Raw genomic sequence first — 17,277 nt, forward strand, 5'->3', positions numbered from 1 at the left:
GAACTCCCCGCCACTGGTTTCCCCAGTGTACCTCTCTGGTTGTCTGGCTTCCAAGGAATGAGTGCATCTGCATTACCTTGGCTTGCAACTCTCTGTTGTGTCTTTGTCTCTGACTTAGACACAGCTTCAACCTGTCTTGAGTTGTTAACAATAGCAACACATGCAACAGCTAAGTTAGCAAGCTTTTTTGAATACCTCTTGGGTGGTACACCCTTTGTAACTCTCTCAGACCTGCGTGTGAGGCGCTGATCCTCTCTGCTCACTGGTTCAGCCTCTGGACTCTTTGGAGAACCAGTTCCAATAGTAAACAGTGGTTCTTCCTCCACCTGTGAAGGTCTATCCATTATGTGAGACTTCCTCTCAATGACTGTGTCAACTGAGCTCTGTGAGCTATCACTGTCGTTTTCATCACCACTGTAATCAGTGAAATCATCATCATCATCATCTGAATTGTCCTCTGTGGGAAATGTGTGAACAATTACTTTCTCCTGTTCAGGAGCACTCTCTAGAAATTTTGTGAGAATCACCTGACCAGATTCAGACAAAATTACTCTTCAGAGACCCTTCTCATATCCCACAAAAATGCCTCTGGCATTCTTTACTCCACCTGGAGCTTCTGTTCTCACATGAGACCCAAAAACCTTAAAATAGGCAACAGAAGGTTTTCTATGGAACAGCTTCTCAAAAGGAGAACTTCCCAAATCTTTTGAAACCTTTCTCAACCACGTGTGACAATAAGACATTAATGACTCCGCCCAATACTCATGTGGCTACTGTGAACTAAGCAATTGCGCATTCATCCCCTTTTGCAATTCTTTGTTCACCCTTACACAGACACCCCTGTTCCATGCTTCCGCTGAAACAGCAACCTTGTGGTTGATCCCTTCCTTCTGCAAGAACTCCTGAAAATCCTGTAAAAGAAAAACTGGTTTCTCATCTGTGAAAAGACAATCAATGTTAGCATCATGCACATTCTTAACCTTGTCACAAAACTCTTTAAACCTTTCTAAGGCTTCTTGTGGTTTCTCCAATGTAAATACCCACACATAATGAGAGAAACAATCCACACACACAAGATAATATCTTGCATAGCCTCTAGATGGTGCTAGAGGACCAATCACATCAGCATACACACGCTGAAATGCTCTGTCGACCCTGGTCACCTTCCGGGCGTCCTTGGTCACACCTGCGAGAGAAATTACGTTAGATTCAGATGAATTACATTTCATGTAATCACTTTGATCAAAAGACAACAAATACAGTCCATCTTTCTCTCTTGCAGAACGATACAACTCTCCATCTTTGAAGATCTTGCAGCTCTCATCATCATAGGACAGTTTCCTTCCTTTCTTTGCAATCTGCAAAACACTCAGCAGATTGAACTTCAACTCAGGAACCAGGTACACATTGTCTATAGTCAAGTTCAGACTCTCAAGATACACAGTTCCAAACCCGGTCGCTTCCAGCTCCTGACCGTTGGCTTGCTTCACAGTGAAGCTTTGCTTCTTAAACGTCGAAAACAGACTTCTGTGTGGGGTCATGTGTTTAGTCGCTCCAGTGTCAATGACAAACGTGTTCTCCACTTCTGGTGTGGTTCCTTTCGACATCAAAGCCTTTTCAGGTTTCACCTGGGACTTGGTACGACTTTTGCCTGACGCCTCAGGCTTTGCAGAGCTCCCCTTTGCTCCTTTCTGCTGACGTGGCTTCTTACAGTTCCGCTGAAGATGCCCAGTCTGTCCACAATTGTAACACTGGACAGCGCTCAAAGCTACAGCCTGCTCTCCTGTAGCAACAGCAGTGGGGGAGTCAGAACTCTGTGCCTCTCTCCCCCTGTCTTTCACATCCAGTGCAGCAAGTTGATCGTGTTCATTCAGAACCACGGCGCACACTCTCTCCGATGTGAGGTCCGCGGCCGGTAGGGAACCAAGCTGACTGGCAACCGTTTTATAAGTCTGATTAAGGCTGTTTATAATCATGAAGCAAAAGACCTCCTCTTGTAGAGGGAAATTGCGTTACGCCATCTGCTGGCGCAGGAACTTCATCTCTGTCAAATGCGCTTGTACGTCTCCATCAGGCGCAAGCCTCAGATTGGTCAGCTTTTCAAAATGCAGCAACGCTGAAGAACCAGCATCTCTCTGATGTGTTCTACGCAGCGTCTCCCAAATCTCTCACCCGTTATCTAAATTCCGGATATTCACGAGCTGGTCATCCGAGACACACAGAATTATAGCCGTCTTGGCTTTCACATTCTGTGAATTCCAACCTGGCGTTGGTGCTGCTGGAATGGGGTTCTCAATCACCCCAAAAATCCTCTGATTCTGTAGCAGGGCTTTCATCTTTATAGACCAAGATGAATAATTGTCATTAGTCAGGGGAGGTGGGTAAGGTAAGCCTCCCCCCTTCTTGGCATCCATTTTGAATCCAAGCCTCAGCTCTCACTCTCGAGCCTGTAAAATTCCAAGAGTCACTCTTGGTTGTTTACTGCCTTCTCTTACTTGGCAGATAAACCGCAAGCTGCTTAAAAGTCCTTGCACAGAACAGCGAGATAGTCAAAACACTTTCCGTGTTTCAGCCCCAGCCAGTAAGTTTCCACTCCACTGACTTCCCGTTGCTTAGCAACTGTGCATACCAGCGTTATCTAGGTATGCAAACTATTCGGCTGTTTCTCTGCCAGTGCTGGTTTCAGCCAAACACAGACACTTTAGTGAACCGAAGATTGCTTCTTAACGCGTTCACTTCACAGCCATAAATTCTCCATACCTTTGGGGCTCCATTGTTTGGCATTCACTTCGTCTCGATGCCCAGCCGTCTGTGTAGCTTCCAGCTGCACATAGCTTTATCTTTCTTCCCTTGGTGCAGAGGATGAAGAACGATCCATCAACCTCTCATGCAGATTTCAATGGATCAGAACCACCGGCATTGCTACCAGATGTCGGATTTCTCAAGCCTTATCAGAGGAAACTGGCCACTCTCCAGGCACTGCTCTAATTGGCTGCTGCAGTGGTAGTTGGTTAGCTACCTGTTCTGATCCGATTGGATCCAGATGCCCATGTCTACATGGGCTCGACTCAGCTATGCCACTGCATCCAATTCCAGTGAGTTGAAGTTTGATCCTGGGATTTAGGACAGTAGAGCCCCCTGGGAATGGGGAATCTTATCAGTGGAACGGACAATGTATTACAATTCAGTGGGATTAAAGGGAGGATGTGCAGAGTAGCAGTCCCTCTGGAAAAGCAAATAAAATAAAAATCTTTAGAACAGAAACGAGTTTTCAGTTCCTTTCAAACTGATCCAAATGATGAAACCTTTAATTTGGACCCAGGTCTACCCTTGCAATTTAATTTATATATTCAGTGATCAAGAAAACGGTTGGTTTCCGATCAGAAATTAGTGGCTATCTAGCACAGCATCCTTTTCTCAGCGAGGTCAACTGGAAGCCTCTGGCAAATCAGCAAACACAAGAGAACTCTTCCCTCTTGGGTTCAAACAATTTGTGTTCGGAAGCATACTGCCTCTGAAAGTGAAGGCAAAGCATAGCCATCATGGTTGGTGGCCATTGACAGCCCTCTCCTCCATGATTTTTTCTAATCCTATTTTAAGGCCATCCAAGTTGTTGTTCTTTACTGTCTCTTGAGGGAGCAAGTTCCATAGCTGAACTGTGTGCTGAGAGAAGAAGTCCTTTCTTTTATCGGTCCTGAACCTTCCCCATTCAGTTTCTCACTCGCCTTTTCTCTAAACAAAAAAGTCCCACATGCAGCAATTTTTCTTCATACAGGAGCTGCTCTTCATCATTTCTGAACCTGTTCTGCCTCTGCAGTATCCATTTTGAGGTGAGGCAGCCAGAACCGTACACAATATTCCAAATCACCTTGGGGGGAAAGTACAAGTGGAGTGCCACAGGATTCTTTTCTGGGTTCATTGTTGCTCAACATTTTTATAAATGGCCTGGATGAAGGCATTGAGGGGGAAGCTAATCAAATCTTCAGATGGTTCCAATCTGGTAGGGGGAGCTAATGTCACTGAAGATATAATTGGCATTCAAGATTTCCCTAACAGATTGGAGTGCTCAGCCCAAACTAACCAAGTGAATTGTAATAAAGATAGATTTCAGGTTCTGTACTTAGGCAGGAAGAAACAGCTGCAAAAAAAATAAGATAGGAACACCTGGCTTGCCTGTAGTATATGTGAAAAAGAACTAGGGGTCTTCATAGATGAAGCGGGGGGGGGGGGGAGCTAATGCTATTCTAGGTTGAATCAACAGAAGAACAGTGTCCAAATCAAGAAAAGCATACAGTCGTACCTTGGAAGTCAAACAGAATTCGTTCCAGAAGTTGAAAAGTTTGACTTTCAAAGTGCAGCTTCTGATTGGCTGCAGGAGGCTCCTATTTATTTATTTATTCTATTTATGAAAAAGCAACATTTCCCTCTTCTTACACAGCTCAGTAGTTAGGCCACATCTATTTTTTCCCCTTCCAAATAATGACCTCATGAACTTAATGGTTGCTGATGTGGCTAGTTAGCTGTTCTGATCTAATTGGCTGCTGCAGGAGGAGGGAGATGCTATCCGGAGTTATAAATTGAAAGCAACTGAAAAAAAACCTGCTGTTCAAGCAAGACGGGAGTCTTGGAATCTCAGCCCAAACAATCAAGCATCAAGTGCCAAGCGGCACTTGGGAACACTTCCAGAAAACCCAGGTCTGTACAAAAGGGATGGGCTCTGTCTGAACCTGAATGGGAAAAGACAGTTAAAATGATTGCCGGGGGAAAATGTGAAGGATCTGAAGAGTGCCTGGTTCAGAATAAATCATCCATTAGGGATGAGGGTGAAAATGTTTATGATACCTTAAAGGAATAGTCCTAGGCGATAAATCTGCAGGATCACTTACCGTAACAACATTCCAAGGAAGCCAAAGCACTGTAGGGCAAAACACAAATGCCAAAAACATTTGGCAGAAGACACAGTTTACACATGTTTATATACTAATGCTATCGGCCTATGAGCCAAGTGGGAGACAATTCAACACCCGTAATATAAAAATACTGGACTTTACTCTCATCTTAGCTCTCACCTGGGATAAAACAATCACTCCCCTCTGTCTCCCAAACAGGGAACAGTTTCATGTTGGGTCAGCCTCTTGCTCGAGGGCCTTAAAATGCCATGTCTTTCTATGTACATTCAACACCAGTTTCTTTTTTTTTCTTTTTTTGAATTTCTTTTTATTGAATTTCACTTAGATAACGAAAAGAAAAAATAAAACAACAGTTACAGAAAAAAGAAAAAGAAAAAAAAGAAAATATCCATGCACAACACAAGAATAACATCAATTTCTGTTACATTTCCTTGTCTTATTCCTTGAATCCTTATATCTTTACCTATTTAGATCTTTTCTCTACACACCTGTTGACCTCCTTCCCTCCTGATTTCGGGCTTCTTGATCAAATTTTTTTTTCCTGCAGCTAAAAGTTGTTATGGTTTACGCGTCATAAGATTTATATCAAACCGGCAGTAGTTTTTAAGTTTCTATAGTTTCCTTCAATATATGCCATAAATTTATTCCAATTGCTAATAAACTTTGTATTTTTTTGGTTTCTAATTTTTTGGGTCATTTTTGCTAATTCAACATATTCAAATAATTTTGTTTGCCAATCTCTGACCGTTGGGATATTTGGCCTTTTTCAGTTCTGTGCAATTAATATTCTGGCCGCTACTGTCGAATATTGGAATAGTGTTTTATCCTCTTTTTTAATTTCAGCCCCGATTATTCCTAATAAAAAGGCCTCTGGTCTTTTAGGGAAAGTGTATTTAAATATTTTTTTTAACTCATTATAAATCAGATCCCAAAATTTCTTCATTTTCTCACAAGTCCACCACATATGGTAGAAATTGCCCTCTTTAATTTTACACTTCCAGCAGGCCTTATTTCCTGTTTTGTACATTTTTCCTAATTTTGCTGGTGTGATGTACCACCTATACATCATCTTTTCTAAATTTTCTCTAAGTGTGATGGATGCCGTAAATTTCATTCCACAACTCCATAATTTCAACCACTTTTCATATTCTATATTGTATCCCAAATCCATTGCCCATTTTATCATAACCTCCTTTATTTCTTCATCTTTAGTGTCCCATTCCAATAATATATCATACATTTTGGATAATAACTTGGTTTTGCCTTCAATTATTTCAATCTGAAATTTAGATTTTTTCTCACTTATCCCTACTTTTTTATTTTCCATCCATATTGCGTTTATTTGATGATACTGCAGCCAGCCTATTAATTTGTCTTTCAACTCTTCATATGTTCTCAATTTCCAGCCACTTTCTGATCTTATCAGTAGGTCTTCGTAGGTCAATCTTTCTCCCTCCATAATTGCTTTTTTGGTTGTTAATATGTCAACTGGTGATAACCACCAGGGTGTCTTCCATTCTAAAAGTTTTTTATTTTTCTCCCAAACTTCATATAGTGGCCCTCTAATAATGTGACTTGAAAACCCTTTATGTACCTTTTCTTTATTTAGCCACAGGTAGGCATACCAGCCGAACCTATTGTTGAAACCTTCTAGGTCTAGCAGGTCAGTATTTTCCAAATTGATCCAATCTTTGATCCAACAAAGGCAGGAAGCCTCGAAGTATAATTTCAAATTTGGCACCGAGAATCCCCCTCTTTCTTTTCGATCTGTAAGTAATTTGAATCTTATTCTCGGTCTTTCCCCTTGCCATATAAATTTCGAAAGAGTTTCCTGCCAGTCCTTAAACATTGTGGAACCTCTAATCACAGGAATGTTTTGAAACAAGAATAACATTCTTGGGAGTATGTTCATTTTTACTGCCGTCATCCTTCCCGACCACGAAAGCTTCACTTTATTCCACGTATCTAGATCTTTTTTGACTTCCTTCCAAGTTGTCAAATAATTGTCCTGGATTAAATTTATATTTTTTGTGGTTAGCCAAATTCCCAGATATTTTATTTTTTTGGCCACCTTAATTCCATTCTGAATCTCTAATTTTTCTCTTACATCTTTTCCCAAGTTTTTAGTCAGCATTTTTGTTTTTGATTTATTCAATTTAAAACCGGATAGTTTGCCATATTCTTCTAATATTTCCAGGGCCTTACTGACACTTTTTTGCAGCTCTTCTAGGGATAGCATCAAATCATCCGCGTATGCTTTTAGTTTGTATTCTTTTGTTCCTACTTTGATCCCTCGAATCTCTGGTGTTGCTCTTATTTTGTTCGTGGTTACCTCTAATACCATAATGAATAAAAGCGGGGATAGAGGGCAACCTTGTTTTGTTCCTTTTTCAATTTTAAATGAATTTGTTAAGTTGTTGTTTATAATCAATTTGGCAGATTGATTCGAATAGATTGCATTTATTCCTTCCATAAATTCACCCTCTAGCCCTGCTTTCTCCATGCTTTTTAGTAGGAATGGCCATGAGAAATTATCGAATGCCTTCTCCGCATCAATGAAAATCAGCGCCGCAGGTACTTCATTCTTACACTCTAAATATTCAATGATATTTATGGTATGCCTTGCATTGTCTTTGAGTAACCTATTTGGGAGGAACCCTGCTTGATCCTTATGAATTAGATCTACTAGACATCTTTTAAGTCTGCTTGCCATTACCTCTGCGAAGATGTTGTAATTGTTATTTAATAATGATATGGGCCTATAATTTTTGGTATTAAGTTTGTCCGTATCAGGTTTAGGGATCATCGTGATGTGGGCCTCTTTCCATGTCTCCGGTATCCTTCCTCCTCTTAATATATTATTCATGATGTCACATAGCACTGGCGTTAATTGATTTTCTAATACTTTATAATATTTAGCTGACAGTCCATCCGGTCCCGGGGCTTTCCCTAATTTCATCTTTCTTATCGCGTCCTGGACCTCTTCTACTTTTATGGGTTTATTTAATTGAGCTCTTTCTTCCTCTGTTATAGTCTTTCCGCTGCAGTCTTCTAGATATTTTTCTATTCGTATTATTTCTTCCTCTTCCTTTTTATACAATTTCTCATAATATTTGAGGAAATTTTCCTGTATTTCTTTTGGGTGTTCTATCAATTGCTCCTCCAATTTTATCTTATTTATCACATTTTGTTTTTGCCTTCTTCGCAGTTGCCAGGCTAGTAATTTACCTGTTTTGTTAGCTTCAGTCACTGAAATGGTGAGATGGAACATCTTTCTTTTTCATTTTGTGTCACCAAATACAGCCTGAGAGGCAACAGAAAATAGGAACCACATGGTTCCACCTTGCTTCAACAATATCCCTGGGGCAGTTCAGTTGAGCTTGTCTGAAGGACTCAGAGATGCAATCGCAAAGTTCAGGGATGATTGTTCTGGCAGCATTGATTCGAGGCCGCAGTTTCTGCTTTCTGTTATGGGCCTTCTTTGGCTTGAGATGTCTATGTCTATGACTTGAGATGTCTTTGGCTTGAGATGTCTATGTCATCACTGTGGTAGCTCTGCATGGTAGCTCTGCATGAGATGAACACAGTTCAACGTCGATTGTCCAGTGACCTTGGCTATCGTGAGGACACTTGGTGTTTTGCCTTAGTAGAAAATAACTCATGCAGCTAATAAGCTAATAGACACCACCCAACTGCAAACATTCTTTATTATGTCATGGTAATGAGAAATTTTAAATGTGATTCTTTCTGTACAGACTACTTTCAGAGGAAAACAATGTCTCATACCTACCTATATGTGCTTCTTGCTGGGCTCTGTGTTCCCCCCCCCCTGCCACGATACTTTTGAATGCCAGGAAGACCATGGCAGTGATCTACCCTCTTTGAAGATAGCCCCAGGAAATACTGGGTTTGCCTTTAGATTATACCACCAGCTTGCTTCCGAAACTCCTCACGATAACATTTACTTTTCACCTTTGAGCATTTCCACGGCGTTTGCCATGGTGTCACTGGGAGCTGGAACCACCACTCTGAGTGAGCTTTTGTCAGGACTTGGCTTTAACATTCAGATATCAGTGAGCAGGAAATACATGAAGGTTTCCGCCATCTCTTCCAGATGCTAAGCAACCCTGATGGTGAAATCCACTTGAGCATTGGGAATGCCCTATTCACAGTTGACCAAGTGCAACTCCTAGACAAGTTCTTGGATGATGCAAAACTTTTTATGAGACAGAAGTCTTGCCTACTAATTTCAAAAATCCTGAGGAAGTTGAAAGTCAAATCAATAGCTACATTGAAAAGAAAACTGATGGGAAATTAGCTAATGTTTACAAGAAGCCTGACCCAGAGGCTGTAATGGTTCTTGTAAATTATATCTTCTTGAAAGGTAAGTCATGAGGACTTGTTTTATACACTGTTGAAAGTTCTTTTTGCTTATTTCTGCACTAAAATCCAGTAGGAAGACCTAAGATTAAATTTCCAGAAATGAAAAAAAAAATAGTTGTTATTGTTCCAAAAAGTCATATTCCTTTTAGAGTTTGTGAAACGGCTTTTTACCTTAAGCATGGTCTTATTTTGGCTCTCTTCCTCCTGCTCTGTCTCCAATGACCTGTATGCTGTTGTTGTTCTTTCCATAAGCCGATTGGGAAAAACCTTTTGATTCTCAGAAGACAAAAGAAAATGACTTCTTTGTGGATGAACAAACAACAGTGACAGTCCCTATGATGAGAAAAGCCAGCTGGCTTGAGTTTTACCAAGATGAGGATTTGTCCTGTAAGGTTGTGAAGCTTCACTACAAGGGCAATGCTTCAGCATTATTTATTCTTCCTGACAAACAAGAGCAAATGGAGCAGTTGGAAAATGCTCTCAATGAAGACGTTTTGTTAAAATGGATGAATTCACTGAAACCACGGTAAGTGAGCATGCAGTCATGGAAAGAGTGTTGCACTTGAATATATCAATGCCGTTGGTTATAGCACAGTGCTGATAATGCCAAGCTTCTTCTTTGGTGATCACTCATAGCCGAGTAAGATTTTAACAATGAGTCCGCAAAGTGATTGTGGAGGCCAATTCTGGATCCACAATTGCAGGTTCAATCCCTGTATGAGACAGCTGCATAGTCCTGGATTGCAGGGGTTTGGAATAGATGAACCTCAACGTCCATCCCAACTCTACAATTCTATGATCCTATGTGTGCATATATAGAGATCTTAATACATTCTTTCAGCTTTATCTAATTGTAGTCCTGCTCAGAGCACATCCATTAAAATTAGTGGAGATATTTTAGTCTTGCCTATTAATTTCAAGGGGTCTGCTCTGAGTAGGACGAGCACTGGATATAACCCTATTGTTATAAAAATCTATTTATTGTGGTCATTGGCTACTATTTTTTTTAATCTTGTGCTTTTAGCAATAATTGACAGCCCCTTTTAATCTAGCCATATTGTAAATTATTTGCCTTATGCATTTTTCTCAAAGTGTACCTCACCAGCCTCTGATTCCTCTTTCAACAGGAGAATACATCTATTTCTTCCAAAGTTTTCAATCTCGGGCAGCTATTCTGTCAAAGCACTATTAATAAAAATGGGTATTACTGACATATTCACAAACAGAGCAGACCTCTCTGGATTTACTGGGAACCCTGATCTGAAGGTTTCCAAGGTAGGCTTCTCAAAATCAATCATGTTGATCCAAAGGTTCTTTATTTTATTTGACCCTACACTTTGAGTCAAATGTTTTAGAGTGCTTGCACCACAATCCCATCTCCCATGAAGAGGAGGAGCCAAAAAATACTTCGTATTCCAGCTGTGCTGATGAAGAGGCACCACAAACTGTTTGATGACAGTTGAGGAAAAGCCCCAGGTCTTCTAACAGAACTGGTGGAGAAACCCTTAAGCCCCGGCTAACATCATATAAATAACACAGCATACATAAAAACAGGCATCAATTAATTAAAATACATCCTAAAATTAATTCAGACAAATTAAAATCTGGACAAGTGGCAGTTATCAGGTTAAGACTGAGAGCGGTTAGTACTTGCCAGGACCAACTGTTTTCACTGATCATATAAGGACCTGTGAACAGGCTGGGAGGCCCCCTTCATGCTTGTTCTTATACAAAGGAAAATAATTATGCACCAAATTCGTCTTGTCTGACTTCCTCCCATGGCTTCCAATTTCAATCAATCGTCATCTTGTATATCATTATTTTTCCTCTATAAATTTCAAATCTTCTTTATGAATAGATTGTCCAAATTTAAGCCATCATAAATGTTACAACCCTGCTAATGTTTTAACATATTTACAGTGTTCTTTAACATATTCTATAAATTTTTTCCAATCTTGTGAAAAAATTTTCTCGTCTTGTTGCCTAATCCTCACGGTAAATTTTGCCTTTTCGGCATAGTCTATCCATTCTTCCTTCGTTGCACCACATATGCAAAAAGGTGCCGTCATTATCTTTACATTTCCAGCATACTTTTGTGGAGTTTTTATCCATCTTTGCAATCTTAACTGGGGTTAGGTACCAACAATACATCATTTTCATGTAGTTTTTTACCTTATTTCATGCATCTACAGGTTCATTATCGTCCTGATCTATTTGTCCTCCTGTGCTCCCTGTTCTTCTTCATCTCTACTTGGTCTCTTTATCTTTAAATGCCCCCCCCCTTTAATAACATTTCTGCCTCATTTGGAAACCTACATCTTTGTTTTTTCCCTTTATAAGTAAATGAAATGCCTTCTGGATACTCCCATCTGTATCTTATTCTGTTACTTCTCAAGGTTTCTGTCAGAGCTTTATAGCTGGCTCTTTTTTTCAATATTCTCATCAGGATTTCTTTCAAGATGATCACCCTTTGGTTATCAATCTGGAACTTCTTCTCATAGTTAGTCTATAGAGTGAGCAAGGTCTCAACTAAAGAAGACTGGCAACTTAAGCTGACAGAATATGCACAACTGGCAGACTTAACGTATAGAATAAGAAAAATAAGATTGGAAAACATTTACTGATTATATGGAAAATAACTGTGTACAGCTGAAAATGCTGGCAGCAGTAAGATAAATTCAATAATCGTTGACAGATGGAATAATGGAAAAGCAATTGAAATAATTTTTGAAAAATATACAAGATATGCAAAATGAACCATGGAAAGGGAAGAAGGGAAGTCATTGATATTTTATGTAAAACATTTAGTTGAAATTGTAAAATAGAAAATTTAATAAAAATTATATATACACCACTCAGATCCAATTCTACCCCCCCCCCACCTCCATTGATGAAGACTCTTACATGAACAGATAGATAATAATTGGGAGATCTAGTCAAACATATTTCTGTTCATGCCATGCATCACAATCATGATCAAAGTAACCTTGGGCTTACTTTGAAAATGTGAGACCAGATTTCATTTTGAAAAGAGTAAAACTTGTGATGCATTTTTGAACTAAACCTAGCAATGGTGAGGAAGAAGAGAAAGTGTACAGTCCCCTGAGGACAAATTCTTGAATAACTGGAGGTGTGCACAATACACTCATGATTGGTGGGAAAGAGAGATTAATACATCATAGTTGTGAGAAATAACAACATGAATTTTGTTGTTTTCTTAATAAAAAATTTATTAGGGTTTTCTCATTTTTTTTTAGACAAACACAAAAAATATAAACATACACATCGACACTACACACAAATAACACGTATAATTTTAAAACCTTATTTTCTTAACCACTTTCCCGGACTTCCCCCACCTCCCCTTCTTGCATCCCAATTCCAAAAATTTAGCTCAGCAAGTTCTTTATACCCAAATTATCCCTTATTAATATTTTACTTAATTCATCTTAGTTAGCCAGTTTTAAACTTCTAAACCTCATTTTAATACTCAACATTAACCCCTTTTTCTAAGGTCGACCCAAGTTCCCTTTCACGAGGTTCCCAATTATTAAAATAATTACAAAACAACCTGTCAAATAAAAACATATAATTGTACCCCTTTGGATTCCAAAGCTTCCCCCCCTCCCCCAGTTTCGATCCCCAGAAATTGTCCTTCAGTCTGTCAGTTCTCAGCCTGGATCTATCACGTCCGAGGCCCTTAAATCTCTCTCAGTCCCTTTCAGCCGGTTTTGTTGACAGTCCTTTATGTTGAACATCAGATCTTGGAGCATCTTTGACCCAGTAGGGTCTATGTTTTTTCCAGCCAGGCCTCCATGTTCAAAGAAAGAGTCCAGATCCTGCTTCTTACTCTTTCTAAGTCCAAATGTCCCAAATGTCCCAAACATTCCAGTTTTCACCTTGATCAAGTTTATAATCCATAGGTCTTCCGGACTCCCCATAGGGAAAAATCTCCAATCTTCATTCTCCATTTCGAGCCAAAAATTCGTCATCCAAACCTTGCTTTCCTTATATTCCAACTTAACAGGCCTCTGGTTGTCCTTTTTCACTTGCAGCATTTCCGCTCCTCCTTCGCATTCCTCCAAAACAGCACATGTATCTTCCTTTCCAGCTGTAGATTTTTCTTGAGTCAAGTCCTTAACCGCTTCCACAGATTTGTTTATTTTAAGGTTCAAGGTTGTAAGATTTGTAGCCATAACATCACTCTTGCAGCTTTCCCAGGAAATCAAACACCCTATCCAACACTGCCTGTATTTTTCCATCTGCAGCCATTGTAATATCTCAGAACCCCCTCTAGAGGGATTCTGGTTACTAAGTGTTCTTTCTCCAACAATCAGGTTATTTTGTTCTTATTTCCTCTCTAATTTCAAAAACGTACAGTCCAATGTAACAAAATAACCGGCACAAGTAGCAAAAAATAGAATTTCCTGACTTTGACAGCTCATTTGACAGCTGTCAAACTCTGTAAATATCTTCTACAGGCTCTCTCACGGATCGCTCCCGGATCCGGGGGGGGGGGTTACACTTCAACTCTAACGTTCAGTTCTAATCCTCCAGTAATAAACTTATATATCCAAGTCGTGTAATTAAAAAAAATTGTCTCGAAGAGAGGAAGACAGTCTCTCGACCTTAGTTATCTAATTCTTGCTTTAAATTGTCTGCAAGGGGGGGGAGGCGGACTTCCTTTTGGCACCTCCCCCGGTGTACCGAATTCAATTGAAAGAGATTTTTAATTCCAATTTCCGTATTACTCACGGGTTGTTACTTTTTGTAGTCCGAATGATCAAGGAAAGAAGTCAGCGCTCTCCAGCCATGGCTTGCGGCTTCACTCCATGGAAGAAGCGGTCTACTCACAACACCACGCCGCTCTCCGCCACCCACTCTGAAGCCTTTAAAAAGGCTTCTTTGCAAGTCGGAGGGGGCGCAAATGGTGCCCGCCGAGTCACCAAGTCCACAGGCTTCCGTGCCTGTGGTTTCTGAGGGTCCCCGCGTCGTCGCCGCGGCAGGACCCCTCTTCCACCGAGCCGATTCCCTCCGGAGCTCGGAGGGAATCCGCCATTTGCTGATCGCGCTAACCTGGAAGTCTGAGAAATAACAACATGAATTTTGTCTCGCATACCCTCTTCTGCTTGCAAGGGCCAGGACCATCTCTGTCTAATCATAACATATTGGCCTATGTTGGAGACTAATTCTTGTTTGTCTCGCTGGTAGGCTTTTCACGAAGCTGTTCTGAATGTCGACGAGGCTGGCACTGAAGCTGCAGCTGCCACTGCAGTGGAAGCAGTTAGCCGGAGCATGCATTTTCTAGTGAGGTTCAATACGCCCTTCCTCGTTCTTCTCTTCCATGACATCACCAAATCTATCTTGTTCATGGGGAGAGTTGCAAACCCTCAGAAGAAGTAATTACACAGCTAGGATACATTTGCATGACTTACAATTATGTTCTGGTTTAGTGTACAATGTGTATGAAATTGTATTTTGAGTTAAGGCCGCTACTGGCACAAATTATTAAACAACTGAAGGATTCATGGCATTGTTGCAGTTGTTTTAGTTTGACTAGCTATTGCTTATTGTAATTCAAATGATGTTTGCCCAAGGTGGACTTGAAGTGCTTGAAACCCAAGAGCGATTTCACACATATGTCGTCATTATTTTATTTATTATTTTAATTTATTATGAACATTCACAGCCTGACCTTCATCTTGGGCGGCATAAAAAACAACAAAAATACAGCACACAAGATTACCTTAAAACACAAGAATGAACACACACGAAAACTTGCATAGCAATTTTACACAATGCCGCTCTCACACTTGAACAGGGGGCGAATTTGCCACACCCTGATTCCCCTGGGAAAGAAAACACAGGTGAGCTCCCTCAGAGGTGCTGTGCTGCTAACCCATGTGCAATCTGTTGGAAAAACGCCCACCCGGGAGGCTTGCCAGCTCCTAGACCCACCGGAGCATTTATCCAGAGGTCCACACTCTGGCTGGAACCCAGGAATCTTCAGTCCAGAGAGACCATTAAAAAGCGACTTCTCCCTTGTGAGAAAAGCACACTCACTTCCTCCTGGCAACCCATCAGAAGAAAAAGGCAGTCTGTAGTCTCCAGGCTACTTTATTAAAACTGCATACAAGAGCATGGCTGCTTGTCTTGAGCAGTACAGCCTTAGAGTCTCCGACTCAACACTGCTTCAATCCAGAAGCGGAAGAAGCACTCAGCAAACTCCACCCGGTTAGACTGAGTACTCTGAGAACTGACTCAGACTTCCTGTCCCACGGTCAGTAACATCACCTGATGTAAACAACCCAGCTGCTTCCTGGCAGCTTGTGAGAACTGAAATCCCAACACAAGCATGGGTTGAATATGGAGGTGGAGGAGCAGACCCACTTTTCAGCCCTGCTCCTCTCCAAACATGCCAGTCTCCACTTCAGTGTGCCCTCCTTCCCTATGCAGGATGGGCTTTTGCTAAGAACTGCATAGGAATTTTGGAGGGAGCCCCTAATTTGCCTGGGACTCCTCTTTTTCACCTACTTCATCCTGCTGGGAGTACTTTGTTGTACTGGTGTATTTTTTTTCTAAATAATTTTTATTAATTTTTCATTAATAACAGTCCAATACAGCAGGAAAAAACAGAACAAAACCGACCTGGGTCCTTAAGAGACACGATGGGCCTGCAAGATACTAGATGGTTCCTGCGGTCGGAGAGAAATAAACTAGACGACAACCAAAGTAACTTAAAGCGAAGCAGCTGTGAAGCCTGACCTTTATTTTGATAGAAAGCAACTGCTATGGCAGGGTCCTACCCAATCCAACAGAGAGACAGGCAAGACCTCAAACAAAAGAGGACCGAAACTTTTATAAGTTTCTAAATTACATATGCACACCTCTAAAAGTACATCATTACTACATCATAGATTCATCACACAAGGGGAGGTTTGGTGGCAGTAACCTGAGTATGGGGAGACTGCCCCTTCCCTCCTCATGACCTTCACCAGACACCTATAGATGAAGACAAAGGGGATATTTACAGTTTCCTGACCCTCCCAGTCAGGTTAATCACAGTCTCTTTGTTTAGTCAAGACCCAAATTCCTTCTTGGGTAGTTCGTCTTTGTTCTTGAGATGGCTACCTGTCTGACACCTGGGCCTGATATTATCTCTTGGGCAAGGCTCTCTGAGTACGTGATCTCCTGCTTTGGGGGTTATGGTTGCCAGGTTCACATCTCAAGCCCTTCCCTTTGGTAGCCATCTTTCCCCTTAGCAGACTTAAATTGGAAGGGTGAAGATCCGTGGAACGGTCAATTTATAAGAATATTTTGAAAGTTTGCGTAATTGGAGAAGGCCCTTATAGACAGGAAGTAATTAATTACAGTGGATGCATTGTAGCAATTCAGTTACGCTAATCAATTGCTCTTTGACATAGTGGATCAATGAAGGGAGCATATGGGATTACACTGCAGTACCAGTGTAGTAAACACAAGATGGCGCTGTTTGGTTGTGTTCATTGGTCCGTGCTTGACAGGTCATTTAAGTAAGTTGTTTTGAACCCCCAGTCTACCTTGCCTTTGGGCAGATCGCTTGTCTCCCGTTGAGTTTTTTCTCCTGGCTGCCCTTATTTGCAGGGGCCGTTTCTTAATACTCAAAACTATTATTAGGGGAGCAAGTTCTTTCTTGGACATGAATGCAGCTTGTTGTATAAAGTTTTTCCTAGGTGGGGTTGTGGGGCGCTGATGTTTGTCCTCTGGCTTTTGACAGGAACGGAACTGCTGGAAGCGCTATCGGTTCCTGACTCCATTGCATGTCTGGCCACCCCCTGGCTGTCCTTGCATGTTTGCATAATGATCACCTTGGGCATATGCCCCAGTTGTCTGAAGATTTGTATCTGTTCAATAAACTGTCTTTCGTTATTTTCCTGTCTGACCGCTTTATGTTTTTTCTTAGTGCTAAGAGTATTGGAACAGTGTAAAGGGAAATGGCAATCTA

General features: G+C 40.9%; 1 protein-coding gene across 1 annotated transcript; it reads left to right on the top strand.

Moving 5' to 3' along the window:
• Positions 1–9,263: 9,263 nt before the first annotated feature.
• On the top strand, positions 9,264–14,696 carry LOC308597679 (alpha-1-antitrypsin-like; the record flags this gene model as incomplete). The annotated part of the gene is made up of 4 exons (XM_081213651.1): positions 9,264–9,294; positions 9,546–9,819; positions 10,421–10,568; positions 14,505–14,696. 4 exons carry the CDS (start codon positions 9,264–9,266, stop codon positions 14,694–14,696), a joined length of 645 nt encoding a protein of 214 aa, XP_081069777.1.
• Positions 14,697–17,277: the final 2,581 nt, after the last annotated feature.

Source organism: Podarcis bocagei, assembly GCF_964188305.1.
Source record: "Podarcis bocagei genome assembly, chromosome: 1".
Lineage (NCBI taxonomy): Eukaryota > Metazoa > Chordata > Lepidosauria > Squamata > Lacertidae > Podarcis > Podarcis bocagei.